At 47.4% G+C, this 13685-nt stretch overlaps 1 protein-coding gene across 6 annotated transcripts; it reads left to right on the top strand.

The window, feature by feature from the left end:
- The first annotated feature begins 626 nt into the window (after nucleotides 1-626).
- Nucleotides 627-13475, top strand: C1RL (complement C1r subcomponent like). Of its 6 annotated transcripts, none has more exons than XM_035707361.2 (6): nucleotides 627-776; nucleotides 1335-1573; nucleotides 7827-7940; nucleotides 8920-9081; nucleotides 9220-9294; nucleotides 11136-13475. In XM_035707361.2, the coding sequence occupies exons 1-6, from the start codon at nucleotides 694-696 to the stop codon at nucleotides 11906-11908; spliced, it is 1446 nt and encodes a 481-aa protein (XP_035563254.1). In that variant the 5' UTR covers nucleotides 627-693; the 3' UTR covers nucleotides 11909-13475. The 6 variants fall into 6 exon arrangements, with proteins under 6 accessions (XP_035563254.1, XP_035563255.1, XP_025327756.1 ...); XM_035707362.2 differs by having other exon boundaries at nucleotides 8947-9081; XM_025471971.3 differs by having other exon boundaries at nucleotides 1335-1563; nucleotides 7733-7940.
- The last annotated feature ends 210 nt before the right edge of the window (nucleotides 13476-13685 follow it).

Consider the following 13685-nt stretch of genomic DNA (forward strand, 5'->3'; position numbering starts at 1 on the left):
ATGACAGCCTTGGGATGTCTGGGTGGCTCAGGTCATGATCCGGAGTCCTGGGATCAAGTCTCGCATCAGGCTCCCTGCAGGGAGCCTGCTTCTCCCTCTACCTGTGTCTCTGCCTCTCTCTGTGTCTCTCATGAATGAATAAATAAGTAAATCTTTAAAAAAATAAAATAAAATAAGGGACACCTGGATGGCTCAGCGGTTAAGCTCTGCTTTCTGCTCAGCGCGTGATCCTGGAGTTCAGGGATCGAGTCCCAAGTACATCAGGCTCCCTGATGGGACCCTGCTTCTCCCTCTGCCTATGTCTCTGCCTCTCTCTCTGTGTCTCTCATGAATAAATAAATAAAATATTTAAAAAATAAAAATAAAGATGACATCCTTAACACAAAAAAGCCACCCTACCGTGTGATACGTGTACAAGGTAAAAATTAGTTTTAAACAGTATAAAAGAGTTAAGAGTGGGTGCCTTCCTGGCCCCCCGCTATCTTTTGAGGGCAATGTGGCTTGGGCGGGTGTTTTTCCTCTACATTGTGGTGGGTGAACTATGCCTGAATCAGACAGCAGATGGCACTCGACCCAGAGAATTAGAAAAAAAGGAACTGGAGAATTACTTAACTCATTTCCAGTAACTTCTCCCTCCTCCCACACAGGGCCTTCCCCAGCCCCACCTCCTGTTCCCTGGCGTCCTGGTCCCAGATGTCCAGTTCCAGATGCCTGGTTTCACAGCTGGGAAATGACCTCTGGAGAAGCCCCCAGTCCACAGGCTGCCCGGGCAAGATGTGAGTGCGCACACAGAAAGGCCTGGAGGAGAGGCTGGCGGGGAGAGGGGAAGGGGGGCCCAGGGACGTGCACACACACACACACACACACACACACACAGAGCCAGTTACTGCCCCGGGAATTGGAGAGTTGCCTGTAGCCTCCAGAAGGCTTCCCTGGAGTTGGTCAGGCTCCATGACCTGCGAGCCAGGAAGTATTCAACGCATTCAAATGTCCCCCCTCCTACCACCTTTGCTCCCCCAGGTCCCAGGGTGGGATTGGGACTTGCCTAAGCAGAAAGCAGCCTGCTACTTTGATTGAGACTGTCCAGGGACGCGAGCAGAGGTGGAAAACTCGCAGTCGGAGCTCACGCTGGCTAGAAGGCTGAAGGAATCGGGGTGAGGAGGGGCACCGCAGGAGGAGCCAGCAGGTGCCCAGGCCTCCGGGGCTCATGCCACAGCTGCCAATGCCTTTGCTGGCCCTCTCAATCTCTTAGTTTCCCCTGCCCCTGCTCTTCATATTTCCACAGGCCTCAGGCCATAGCTGTGTGACCACATCTTGCTCTCACTCACTCACAGGTGGTGGCTACTCCTCTGGGGAGTCTTCCAGGCTTGCCCCACGCAGGGCTCCGTGCTCTTGGCCCAGCAGCTGCCCCAGCAGCTGACATCCCCCGGGTATCCAGAGCCATATCGCAAAGGCCAAGAGAGCTCCACTGACATCGAGGCTCCGGACGGCTTTGCTGTGAGGCTTGTCTTCCAGGACTTCGACCTGGAGCCATCCCAAGACTGTGAGCAGGACTCAGTCACAGTGAGCTGCGGTGGGGGTCCTGAAGGGAACTCTGGGGAGGAAGCCTCTGGCCCGGAGCCCAGAGGCAGGGGGACATGGCTGTGCCTTGAATGGCAAAGGATGAATGAAGAGCCCAAGTCAGACCCAGGGAGGCCAGGGTCTGCCCAAGGGCGCAGCCTTCCACCAGAGGCCCTGCCCCTGCTAACCATCTGGGGCCCACAGAGCAAGAGAGGGCGGCGGGGCAGGCCCTGCCTTTGGAAGTCGTACAAAGGAACACATACAAATACTGCAAAATCCTGGAGTCAAAGAGCAGGGACTCAAACTTCAGTCAGTAAAGATCCACCAACTATTTGTGGAGTACAGGCTCTATCAGATCAGGAAGCTGGTTCTAAATAATAACGAAAGATGAGGTGACTGTTCAAGTGGCCGGATAAGGACACTTTATTTTATTTTTTTAAAAGAATTTTATTTATTTATTCATGAGAGACAAGGGAGAGAGGCAGAGACACAGGCAGTGGGAGAAGCAGGCTCCCCGTGGGGAGCCCCATGTGGGACTAGATCCCAGGACCTCAGGATCATGACCTGAGCCAAAGGATGCTCAACCACGGAGCCACCCAGGCATCCCAGGATATGGACACTTTAAAAACATCGCTTTACATTACCTTTTGGGTTAAATTTCATTTGTATCAAAATCATTCCTGCACAAAGTTCTTGTAAAAAATGAGGATACAAGGCTTATAATGCAAACAGCAGTCTCCAGCCTTCTTCCCAGAATCAGTGCCTCTCCCAGGGGCAGAGGCAGTTCACGTAGCTGCTCCATCTGGCATTGACTTTCACAGGCATAAAGAGCACGCTTATTATGTTATTGTTTTTTCATATGATCACTTAATTTCCAACTATAGAAGAGGACTCGCTTTACCTCTCCTAGACCTGCAACACATTTCCCCACCCCATCTTCCCAATCTACCATTATTAGCATTTCTAGTTATTGACATTATCATGACTTTAAAATATTCCCTCTGAGCACATGGTGTACAGTAATTATATGTCCTTGCCTCTCTGGCTTTCTCCCAGGAGTCAGTAATCACATGGAGTTTTTTTGGGTTTTCTGTTTTTGTTTTGATTTGTAGTTTGCTTAGTTCTATCAGTTATCTAAGCTCCCCCAAACTCTTAGCCTCTGGACATAATCAACTTCATATCTCAATCTCTTCATCCTCTGCATTGGTGACATCCCACCTGGAGATCCCTTGATGCTTTATGTCCTCCATCTGAGTTCCTTGCTCTCTAGAGCCTTGCGCGTTTGGGAGTCCCTTCTCTCTCCTTCTGGGCATTTCCTTTACCTAACCTGTGCTGGAACTAAACCCCATATCATTTTCTTTTCTTGTTTATTTCCTCATTTTGGAGGCGCACATTCTCCTTCAGAAAAGGTATGAGAGAATAAATGACAAAGGATCTTACATATCCACAAATATCTTAGTTCTACTCTCACAGTTGATGAATAGTTGATCTGGGTTACAAACAATTTCTCTCAGAATTTTGATGATACAGTCTGCATGCTCTAATGTTAAATCTGGTACAAGTATGATTTCCCAACCTTAGTTTTTTCTCTCTAGAACTTTTGGAACATTTTCCATCTTTACTGGCAGTATTCTAAATTTTCATTCTGATGTGCCTTGATGCAAGTCTTTTGTATTCATTGAACAGGGTTTTTTAATCTAAAGACTCTTTAAATTTTTTTAATTTTAAAAAAGATTTTATTTATTTATTCCTGAGAGACACACAGAGAGAGGCAGAGACACAGGCAGAGAGAGAAGCAGGTTCTCTGCAGGGAACCCCATGTGGGACTCGATCCCAGGATCCCAGGATCCCAGGATCACGACCTGAGCTGAAGGCAGACGCTCAACCACCGAGCTACCCAGGTGCCCCAAGACTCTTTTTTTTAAGATTTTATTAATTTACTAAAGAGAGAGAGGGAGTGAGAGGGAGAGAGAATCTGAAGCGGACTCCACACTGACACAGAGCCTGATGTGGGGCTTGATGATCTCACAACGACAGGACCATGACCTGAGGCGAGACCAAGAGTAGGATCCTTAACCTACTGAGCCACCCAGGCACCCCAACCAAGAGTTTTAAATCTAGTCCTTCAATTCCAGGAAAGCTCTTGTATTTTTTTTTTTTTTTAGCCTTCTGGGACTATGTTTATTTTTATTTTTACTTTTATTTTACTGATGTGTAGTTGACAATGTTATCTTAGTTTCAATTGTGCAACATTGAAAATATAGTTCTAGGGATCCCTGGGTGGCGCAGCGGTTTGGCGCCTGCCTTTGGCCCAGGGCGCGATCCTGGAGACCCGGATCGAGTCCCACGTCGGGCTCCCGGTGCATGGAGCCTGCTTCTCCCTCTGCCTGTGTCTCTCTGTGTGACTATCATAAGTAAATAAAAAAATTAAAAAAAAATTAAAAAAAAAAAAAAGAAAATATAGTTCTATACATTGCTCAGCGCTTACTCTGATGAGTGTAGTCACCATCTGTCAGCATATAATGTTATTATATTATTGATTATATTCCTTATGTTGTACTTTTCTTCTCCTCATTTTTTTAAGTTTTTATTTAAATTTCAGTTAGCTAACATACAGTGTAATATTAGTTTCAGGTGTAGGATACAGTGATTCAACACTTCCACACATCACCCGGGGCTTATCATGACAAGTGCATGCCTTAATCCCTATCACCTATTTCACTCATTTTCCCACACGCCGCTCTTGTATTATTTTTTAAATAAGTTCCAGATGTCTGATTTCTTTATTTTCTCTTTCTGGATCTCCTACAATTTAGATGTTGTAAACTCTGGACTGATTCTCCAGTTTTGTTCATCCATTCTGTTCTGTTTTCCATCTTTTTGTTCCACCTTCTGAGAGATTTCCTCATTTTAAATACCAACTTTTAAAAAAGATTTTATCTATTTATTTGAGAGAGGGTGAGCACAAGCAGAAGGAGCAGCAAAGGGAGAGGGAAAACCAGACACCTTGCTGAGCAGGGAGCCTGATGCGAGCCTCCATCCCAGAACCCTGGGATAATGACCTGAGCCAAAGGCAGACACTTAACTGACTGAGCCACCCAGGTGCCCCTTAAATATTAACTTTTTGTTAATTTTTTTTCTGCTAACATTTTTTCATGTCTAAAAGCTCGATTTTATCTTCTAAACGTATCTTTTTATAGAAGATTGTTCTTGTTTCATAGAGGCAATATCTACTCCTTTCCCTCTACACGGATTGTTTTTAAATGTTTCCTTCTATTCCTTCTATTATCTCTACCCCATTATTGTTCATTTGTTTTGATCTCTGCTTATCATATTAGAAACTTTCCTACAATGTCTGAGAATCTTTGGTAGTTCATTCACATTTAAGAGTGAAATATTTAAATGGCACTGGATGCTCCATGTGGATAACTAAAATCTGTGAAGTGACGGGTTTGAAAATAGAAATGTCAACAAGCTGACCTATTTGTGCTGTTGGGGACCTCCCAAATATTAGCTTGTGGAAGTATTTTCTTTAGGGACAGCCAATCTCAGATTAGAATCCTCTGGTTTTTGGAATTCCTGGATGGTTCAGCGGTTTAGCACCTGCCTTCAGCCCAGGGCCTGATCCTGGAGACCGGGGATCGAGTCCCACATCAGGTTCCCTGCATGGAGCCTGCTTCTCCCTCTGCCTGTGTCTCTGCCTCTCTCTCTCTCTCTCTCTCTCTCTCTCATGAATAAATAAATAAATAAAATCTTTAAAAATTTATTTAAAAAAAGAATCCTCTGGTTTTCTGCTCAGGGTTGCCAACATTCTGGTAAACAAGCAGAGGAGGGAATCTCACTGTTTGATATGTAGACTTTCACCTAATCCCTCTGTTTTTGGTACTGGTCTTCATCTCCTCTGTTGAGTGTGCAGGGGCAGGAGGGGCCCCTAGTCCAGGGTGTCTGGCTAATGCTCAGATCTTCTGCCAGGGTGAGCCAGAGGGAATTGTCTGAACGCACAGGGTGGGCAAAGGGACCTAGATTTCTGAGGTCTCCCCAAGTAGGTCAGCCCTTCCTTCATCCTCATCCTTGGGTGTTCCTGGTTACTCCAATTTCTGAAATTTGTCTGGGTCCTATTGTGAGAACCTGCTTGTTTTATTTGGCTCCCACCTTTGCAGACTCATTTCCATTTGTCCATCTCCATCCCATATTCCAAAACGTTGATATCCCTCATCTGCTGTCACGTCGTCTCACTTTCTTGCCCTTGATCATGTACACCATTTTATCGCTTTGCTGTCATGTTGGTGGGATTTAAGGTGGGAAAGGAGATAAATGCATGTGTTTACTGCTTCAGATTTTACTGGAAATTGTGACTGTCCTTTATTTAATTAGCCCATGTCTCTTGAGCGCCTACCATGAGCTCTGCTATTGTCAGTCATGGGCAATTTCAATCTTGGCCCGACTTCCCTATCATTGAGGGAGTTCAAGCTCAGGAAGAGGATTCTTCCCTCCTCTCTGCTTCCAGACCAAATCACACAGACACTGCAAGTGCAGAATTTAATGCCCTGTAGTCTAGGTCAGTTTTTAATTTGTAGGGTATGCTCAGCCAGCCCATGGGCTCCTGAGTAGCAGAACTGTGTGTCCTTCCTCTCTGTATCCCCAGCACCTAGCCCAGTGTCTCACACACAGCACATAATCAATAACTGTTGAAGGAACAAATGAAAGAATGAATGAAATCCAAGCTTCTGTAGAACACCCAACTGAGTGAATTTGGCCTGAGTGGGTGTTTACTGTCATCCTCACCACCGCTCTTCACGCAGACATGAGAGTGTCATAGGGCATGATGTTGTCCTGGCTAGAAGACGCCTCACAGACTATTTTATAGGAGGAAACCAAGAGTTGGGATGGTTAAGAAAGCTCCCATGTCATACAGGGAGGTGAGGTAAAGTTGGGAATTTAACACAGGTCTGAAGACTCTCAGTCGGGTATTCATTCTACTTTGCTAGTTAGACTCCTAAGTCATTTTAGCTAGCCAACAACCCATGAGGAAAGGTAAAAAGAAAACTGGATCATTTAACAACCAAGTATATTAATAAAGGACAGTCTCCTAGGGTCCCCAAGAGGCAGGTCTGTTAAATAAGGACATTAAAGTGTTGACACCCTGAGGAAGGAAAAGTACTGGGACATGCCCAAGCAAGACATTTCAGGTGATTGAAAACTTTTCTTTGTGTCAACTTTCATTCAGTTACTGTGATCATGGAGAGATGGGCTGGAGGGAGCCCTAAAGGAATTTGGGATTTGAGGAGAATGAGAGAACAAAGTGCTAGCAAGAACCCAACGTATCTGGGTCAATATGAAGGTCAGAAATCCAGTGAGCTGACCAATGAACTGTGTGCCCAGAACAGAGATTAGGCATGAAGCAGGCCATGGGAACTCCTTCAAAGGTGCCCTTCCTTGGGTTGGGGAATGCACAGGAAGGGATTTGAGCAGGGGTGAGGCAGTCAGAAGGAACAGAAGCAGAGATAACCTGCTTAAAGAACATACTAAAGCAACAATAGCTGGAGTGCATACTCTGTACCTTTTGTGTCTGTAGATTTCACACCTTGGGAAGGGGGGTTCATTTATAGTTTATGGGGTAAGGGGAGGAACATTCCGAAAGAAGAGAGCAGGAAAGATTAGGAACCTGGGGGGCTCAGTCTTCGCAGAGAGTCTTATTGCTTCACAGATATTGGCCATAGGAATTTATTCGGACAAGAGGAAGGTGATGGCGGTGGAGGAGGCAGGGTGGGAAGGACTTACATCCACATATTTGTTGCTTTAAGGCTGTGGTGCTATATGTACCATTTGGAGCATCAGGGAGTCAATGGTGAGCAAAGTAGATGTGGTTCCTGCCTTCTTAGAATTTATAATACAGTGGACACTGGAGGAACCCTGGGATTCCCAAGGAGCTTCCTGGGAACTACAGTGGGCTTTAGAGATAATTATGGTAGGCTAAAGAAATATTTTAGGTATCTGGTCATGGATGAAAGAAAGCTGGCAGTCAGTCATGGAACAAGAAGCTACTTGAAAGCTCCCTAAGGGACAGCTTCTGAGCCCCAGAGGTGTGCAGGCCTTCTAGAGTCCACACACCCAGGATGTGACCCTGTGATGTAGATTCACCTCACATCTGCCTGCCCACCTCCCCTTTCAGATCACAGCCAGTGGGATGGATCCAAGTCGGTTCTGTGGGCAACAGGGCTCCTCGCTGGGCAGCCCCCCTGGTCAGAGGGAGTTTGTTTCCCCAGGAAACCGATTGCGGCTGACTTTCCGGGCCCCGGCCTCCTCTCGGGACAGAACCACTGGCCTCCACAAGGGCTTCCTGGCCCTCTACCAAGCTGTAGAGGTGTCTACACCTATGGGTGAGTGTCCATCCTGGGGGTGCAGCCTGTGCCCATGGCCATGGCCCCTAATCTCCTAAAGTGACAAGTGGAAGCTTGAGTGACCCAGCTGTGCCCCTGCTGGTGAGCAGCCCAATTAAAAGGACTGCCACCTCACAGTTCCAGCAGGTGTTTCCATGCAGATTTATAGGCCGAATGCTTGTAGATCATTTCCTCTTTCCAGAGAAGCCAAAAGTCCAGATTTTTGAGTGAAATGCTAGATTTTCAAGTGGTAACTCAGATTTTTTAGAGATATGTATGCACATGATAATTTTTTAAAAAGACATGGTACATAAAAATAATATAAAATGGTAATTGTGTTTAAGAAGTAAGTCCTCCTCTGATCTCTGGCCCCTAGTCCCTGGTTACCCTGTTCAGAAACAACTCTGTTGTCCACTTCTTGGTATCCTTCCAAAGACATTCTATGTCATTCAAATATATATATTGTTGCAGAGGTGGGGGGTGCATAATATAATACCTTAAATTTAGCATTTCTCTCAATAATATGTCTCAAGGATCAACCCATATATATGTAATTAGCATTGCCTAATTCTTTTTAATAAGCATATAGTATTCCTTTGAGTGATGTACATAATGCACTTAACCAGTCCCCCGCTGATATGTTGCTGCCACAAACAGTACTGCTGTGCCTATATATCTTTAGTATAAGGGTAAATTCTTAGAAATGAAATGTTGGGTGAAATAGCATTTGCAATTTAAATTTTGACATTGCTAAACTTCCCTCCAAAGAGGTTTTGCTAATACATACTGACTAGCCATGTATGAAAATGCCTTTTTCCTCATACCCAATTTATCACAGTTATTTTCAATTCTTTAAATCATTTTTTATCGTTGACAACCTGATCAGTGAAAAAAGTTCAAATATTCTAAATAAAAGACTGTGCAAGTGAAACTAAACATGGCCATGGACCAGAATCAGCCCCTGGATTGCCTGTTCTAGGTCCTCCTGACCACTGGTTTCCTACAGATGTGAACCATAGTCGTCGGCCCATCAGCCAGGCTAGTGGGGCCTCTAAGGCCATTAGCACACGTGGAGATCCAGACCCCCTCAAGATCCAGAACCACTGCTGCCGGGAGCCCTATTATCAGGCAGTGCCAGCAGGTGAGTCCCCACCTGCTGGGGAACCGGCTCCTATTCTCCTCACTCCCACCAAGAGCCCTGAGGTGCTCTGGACACCCCACCATGCCCACCTCCCAATTCTGAATCTGTTTTTCTCTCTCCTCTCGTTTCATTCCTCAGGGACACTCAACTGCACACGCCAGAATCCCTGGAAGGAGACACAGGATAGGAAGGAGCTTCCTCACTGTGTCCCTGGTGAGTAGTGATCTCCCAGGGCCAACCCTGTGGCCACTTACCAAAGAAAACTCAGCTGTGCATGGGGCCCATGGGAGTGGGACACAGGGAGGTAAAGGAAAGCCTTAGAGTAGAGAGGGAGAGAGAAAGGCAGAAGGTGCAGAAGAGGGGAGCCAAGGAGGCCCAGAAAAGGGGAGGCAAGAATCTTGTTCCTTATTCAGGATCAAAAGATTAGCTGAGAAAGTAAATGCATAGAGGAAGTCCATCAGAGGAGACCCTAAGGGAGAAGAGGGTCAGAAGAGTGGAAATAAGAAAAATCCCTCTCTTGGGATGGTCCACTTTAAGGATATACAGACAGGGGATCTCTGGGTGGTGCAGCGGTTTGGCGCCTGCCTTTGGCCCAGGGCGCGATCCTGGAGACCCGGGATCGAATCCCACGTCGGGCTCCCGGTGCATGGAGCCTGCTTCTCCCTCTGCCTGCGTCTCTGCCTCTCTCTCTCTCTCTCTCTCTCTGTGTGACTATCATAAATAAATAAAAATTTTTTTAATTTCATTCTTTAAAAAAATAAATAAAGATATACAGACAGGCTCTCTATCCCCAAAATATCTCTCTACCTCCATGCCACAGTGCCAGAAAGTCCACCATGTTTTTAAGACTTATTAAGATAAAACTTATGTAACATAAAGTTCACCGTCTTAACCATTTTAACGTGTACCATACAGTAATTTTTAGTACATTCACAATGTTGTGCCACCATTACCACTAATTCCAGAACATTCCCATCATCCCAAAAAGAAACCCAGTACCTCCTCCGACTCTCCCCTCCCCCACCCATGGCAACCATAAGTCTATTCTCTGACTCTATGATTTGCCCGTTCTTAACATTTTCTATAAAGGGAATGATACAGTGTGCATGCGGCCTTTTGTGTCTGGCTTCTTTCATTTTTTCAAGGTTCATCCATGCTGTAGCAAGTGTCAGGATTCCATTCCTTTCCATGGATATCCCACCTTTTGTTCATCCGTTCATCAGTTAAAGGACATGTGGGTTGTTTCCACTTTTTGCCTTCTGCATACTGCCACTATGAGCATTCATGTACGAGTGAGTGTCTGTGTGAACATTTTCTATTCTGTTGGGCATATCCCTAGGAGGGGAATTGTTAGGTCACTTCACACCTGTGTGTTTAACTTTGTGAGGACTTGCCAGGCTATTTTCCAATGGGGCTGCATCCTTTTACATTCCCACCAGCAGTATACAGGGTTCAAGTTCACTGTTTCTGAAATCCTTTTGTATTTTTTTTTTTTTTGAGTCAAAGCATTGCCCTTCTAACCCAATCTGAATAAACCTCAGATCCTGCTCCTGACCCTCAGAAAGCTGTCAGGCCAGGCTGGTGCAGTGTTTTGGGAGTGGGTTGGAGGGCAGGTGATGGTGGAAGATGTCAATCATGAAGGAACGACACAAAAAAACAGAGGCAGCAGGCACTAAGGACAAACTGCTTGCTGCATAATTTTGCTCAGGATGGCCCTGCCCACAGTCTAAAGAACTGGCTTTCAAATGTCTGAGGGGCGGGGGAAATAGATGAAGGGGATCAAGGGTACACTTACCGCGATGGGCACGGAGTAATGTGTCGGATCACTATATATTGCACACCTGAAACTAATACAAGAACGCTGTGTGTTAATGACGCTGGAATTAAATTTTTTCTAAATCCCAGTATGAAGGTCAAATAAATAAGAGTGATTCTTTTTGAAAAAGAAAATGTTTGAGGAGGCGGGAGACGGAGCACTTCACAGAAGCAGGTCTTTAACAAATGCGTCTTGCTGCAGCTGCTGTCGTCACCTGTACCTCTCTCCTCTCTCCCAGTCTGTGGCCGGCCCGTGGCCCCCATCGCCCAGAGCCAGGAGGCCGCCGGTTCCTCCAGAGCCAAGTTGGGGAACTTCCCCTGGCAAGCGTTCACCAGCATCTACGGCCGAGGGGGCGGGGCCCTGCTGGGAGACAGGTGGATCCTCACTGCCGCCCACACCATCCATCCCAAGGACGGCGTCCTCCTCGGGAAGAACCGCAGCGTGCATGTGTTCCTGGGCCACACGAGCATCGACGAGATGCTGCGGCGGGGGAGCCACCCGGTGCGCCGAGTGGTGGTGCACCCGGACTACCGCCAGCACGAGTCCCGCAACTTCGACGGGGACCTGGCGCTCCTGGAGCTCCAGCGCCGCGTGCCGCTCGGGCCCAGCCTGCTCCCCGTCTGCCTGCCCGAGCGCGAGGCCCTCTACCGCAGCGGCGTGTGGGGCTACGTCAGCGGCTTCGGCGTGGACCTGGGCTGGTTAACCACTGAGCTCAAGTACTCGAGGCTGCCCGTCGCCCCGCGAGCCGCCTGCCAGGCCTGGCTCCAAGACAAGCAGAGATCCGAGGTGTTTTCTGCCAACATGTTCTGCGCTGGGGATAAGATGAGGCAGCAGAGCGTCTGCCAGGGGGACAGTGGCGGCGTCTATGTGGTATGGGATGAGCGTGCCCATCACTGGGTGGCCACGGGCATCGTCTCCTGGGGCATCGGGTGTGGCAAGGGCTATGGCTTCTACACCAAAGTGCTCAACTACCTGGACTGGATCAAGGGAGTGATGGATGGGAAGGACTGACCCTGGGGACCCTTGAGCGGTGACACTCAGCTGTGGAGGTCCCCCAAGAGAGGGTTAGGAGCAGGACTGGGCTCAGGGTTGGGGATGGGGGCAGAGAATCGCTATTCAAGTGACTGCTGCCCTGTCCCCTGTGCGAGAGAAGTCCTCCTCCTTCCTAATGCCCCTTCCTCCTGCTGCTGCTCCTCCTCCTCCTCCTCCTTCCTAATGCCCCTTCCTCCTCCTCCTCCTCCTCCTCCTCCTCCTCCTCCTCTACCTTTCTGCTAGTTTGTGCTCTGCCCAGGGAAGCCTTGGACATCTCAGCCAGTTTCGCTTTAAATTTCACGTTCTGCTGACACTGCTTCTTCTGTACTCTCCCGGGAGACAGTCACCTTCACGTCCCCCTGTTCAAGTGGAGTATGGGGGATGTGGTCTTAATTGCTTTTCTTTCGGAAACGTTCCAAAGCCCCTTTAGTTGGCCTTCACACATTCAAACTATTGGCTTCACCACCCACCATATCTCCTAGCTGCAATTATAGTAAGTGGCCCGTTTTGGTTTAGCTGTTCTGCATAATAGGCGCTTCACGGGTTATTTCGTTGACTCCTCAAACCAAGTTTGCAATGGAGGTGTTATTGGCCACATTTCACAAACAGGGAAACTGAAGCCCAGGGAGATGATGTGACTTGCCCCAAACCCGCAGCCAGTAGAGGACTGCAAAGGCCATATGCCTTCCAGTACACCAGGATACCTCCTGATTGTCCTCAACACCTACTCTGCTTCCCCATCCCAATCCCCACATCCTTACAGGTTCCCCTGGGAATTCCTGCTTCAGTGAAGATGACAACACCAGGCTCACACTTTCCTGCTGGCCCCATCTCCTGCAGACACCAAGATGAGCCCACACTGGGCTGGATGCTTGGGCAGACACCCCCCCAGTGCTGCTGGACACCTGGGTGTGGGCGCCCCCTGAGAAGACCAACTCTTTCACTTTTAGTAAGGACTTGAGATGATTTACAGTGAAAGATACAAGTAGAATATGATTGTTCAATGGAAATAGAAAATTAATACCATAAAATAGAAGATAGCAAATTTGCTAGCATTGAAGGTCAAGTTAGCTATATGGCTAAAGGTTAAATTGATCTTTGGGGCGCCTAGGTGGTACAGTTGGTTAAGTGCCCAACTCTTGGTAGTGATCTCAGAGTTATGAGCTGGAGCCCTACCTGGGGCTCAGCAAGGAATATGCTTGAGATTCTCTCTCTCTCTCTTCCTCCGCCCCTCCCACTCGTGTACACACTCTCTAAATCTGAAATAAATAAGTCTTAAATAAATAATAAAGGTTAAACTGGTCTTTGAAAAACAGCAGGATTCAAAATTGTTCATACATATGGTTACTTCAATTTTTTAAACCATTTTTAGGGACACCTGGGTGGCTCAGTGGTTGAGCGTCTGCCTTTGGCTCAGGACATGATCTCAGGGTCCAGGATGGAGCCCTGCATGGGGCTTCCCGTGGGGAGCCTGCTTCTCCCTCTGCCTGCGTCTCTGCCTCTCTCTGTGTGTCTCTCATGAATAAATAAAATCTTTAAAAATAAACCATTTTAAACTTATAGTATAAAAGGCTATTAAAAACTCTAGGGGGCAGCCTGGGTGGCTCAGCGGTTTAGCTCCGCCTTCAGCCCAGGGTGTAATCCTGAAGACCGGGGATCGGGATCGAGTCCCACATGGGGCTCCCTGCATGGAGCCTGCTTCTCCCTCTGCCTGTGTGTGTGTGTGTGTGTGTGTGTGTCTGTCTGTCTGTCTCTC

This window comes from Canis lupus, chromosome 27 (genome assembly GCF_003254725.2).
Source record: "Canis lupus dingo isolate Sandy chromosome 27, ASM325472v2, whole genome shotgun sequence".
In the NCBI taxonomy this organism is placed as follows: Eukaryota; Metazoa; Chordata; class Mammalia; order Carnivora; family Canidae; genus Canis; species Canis lupus.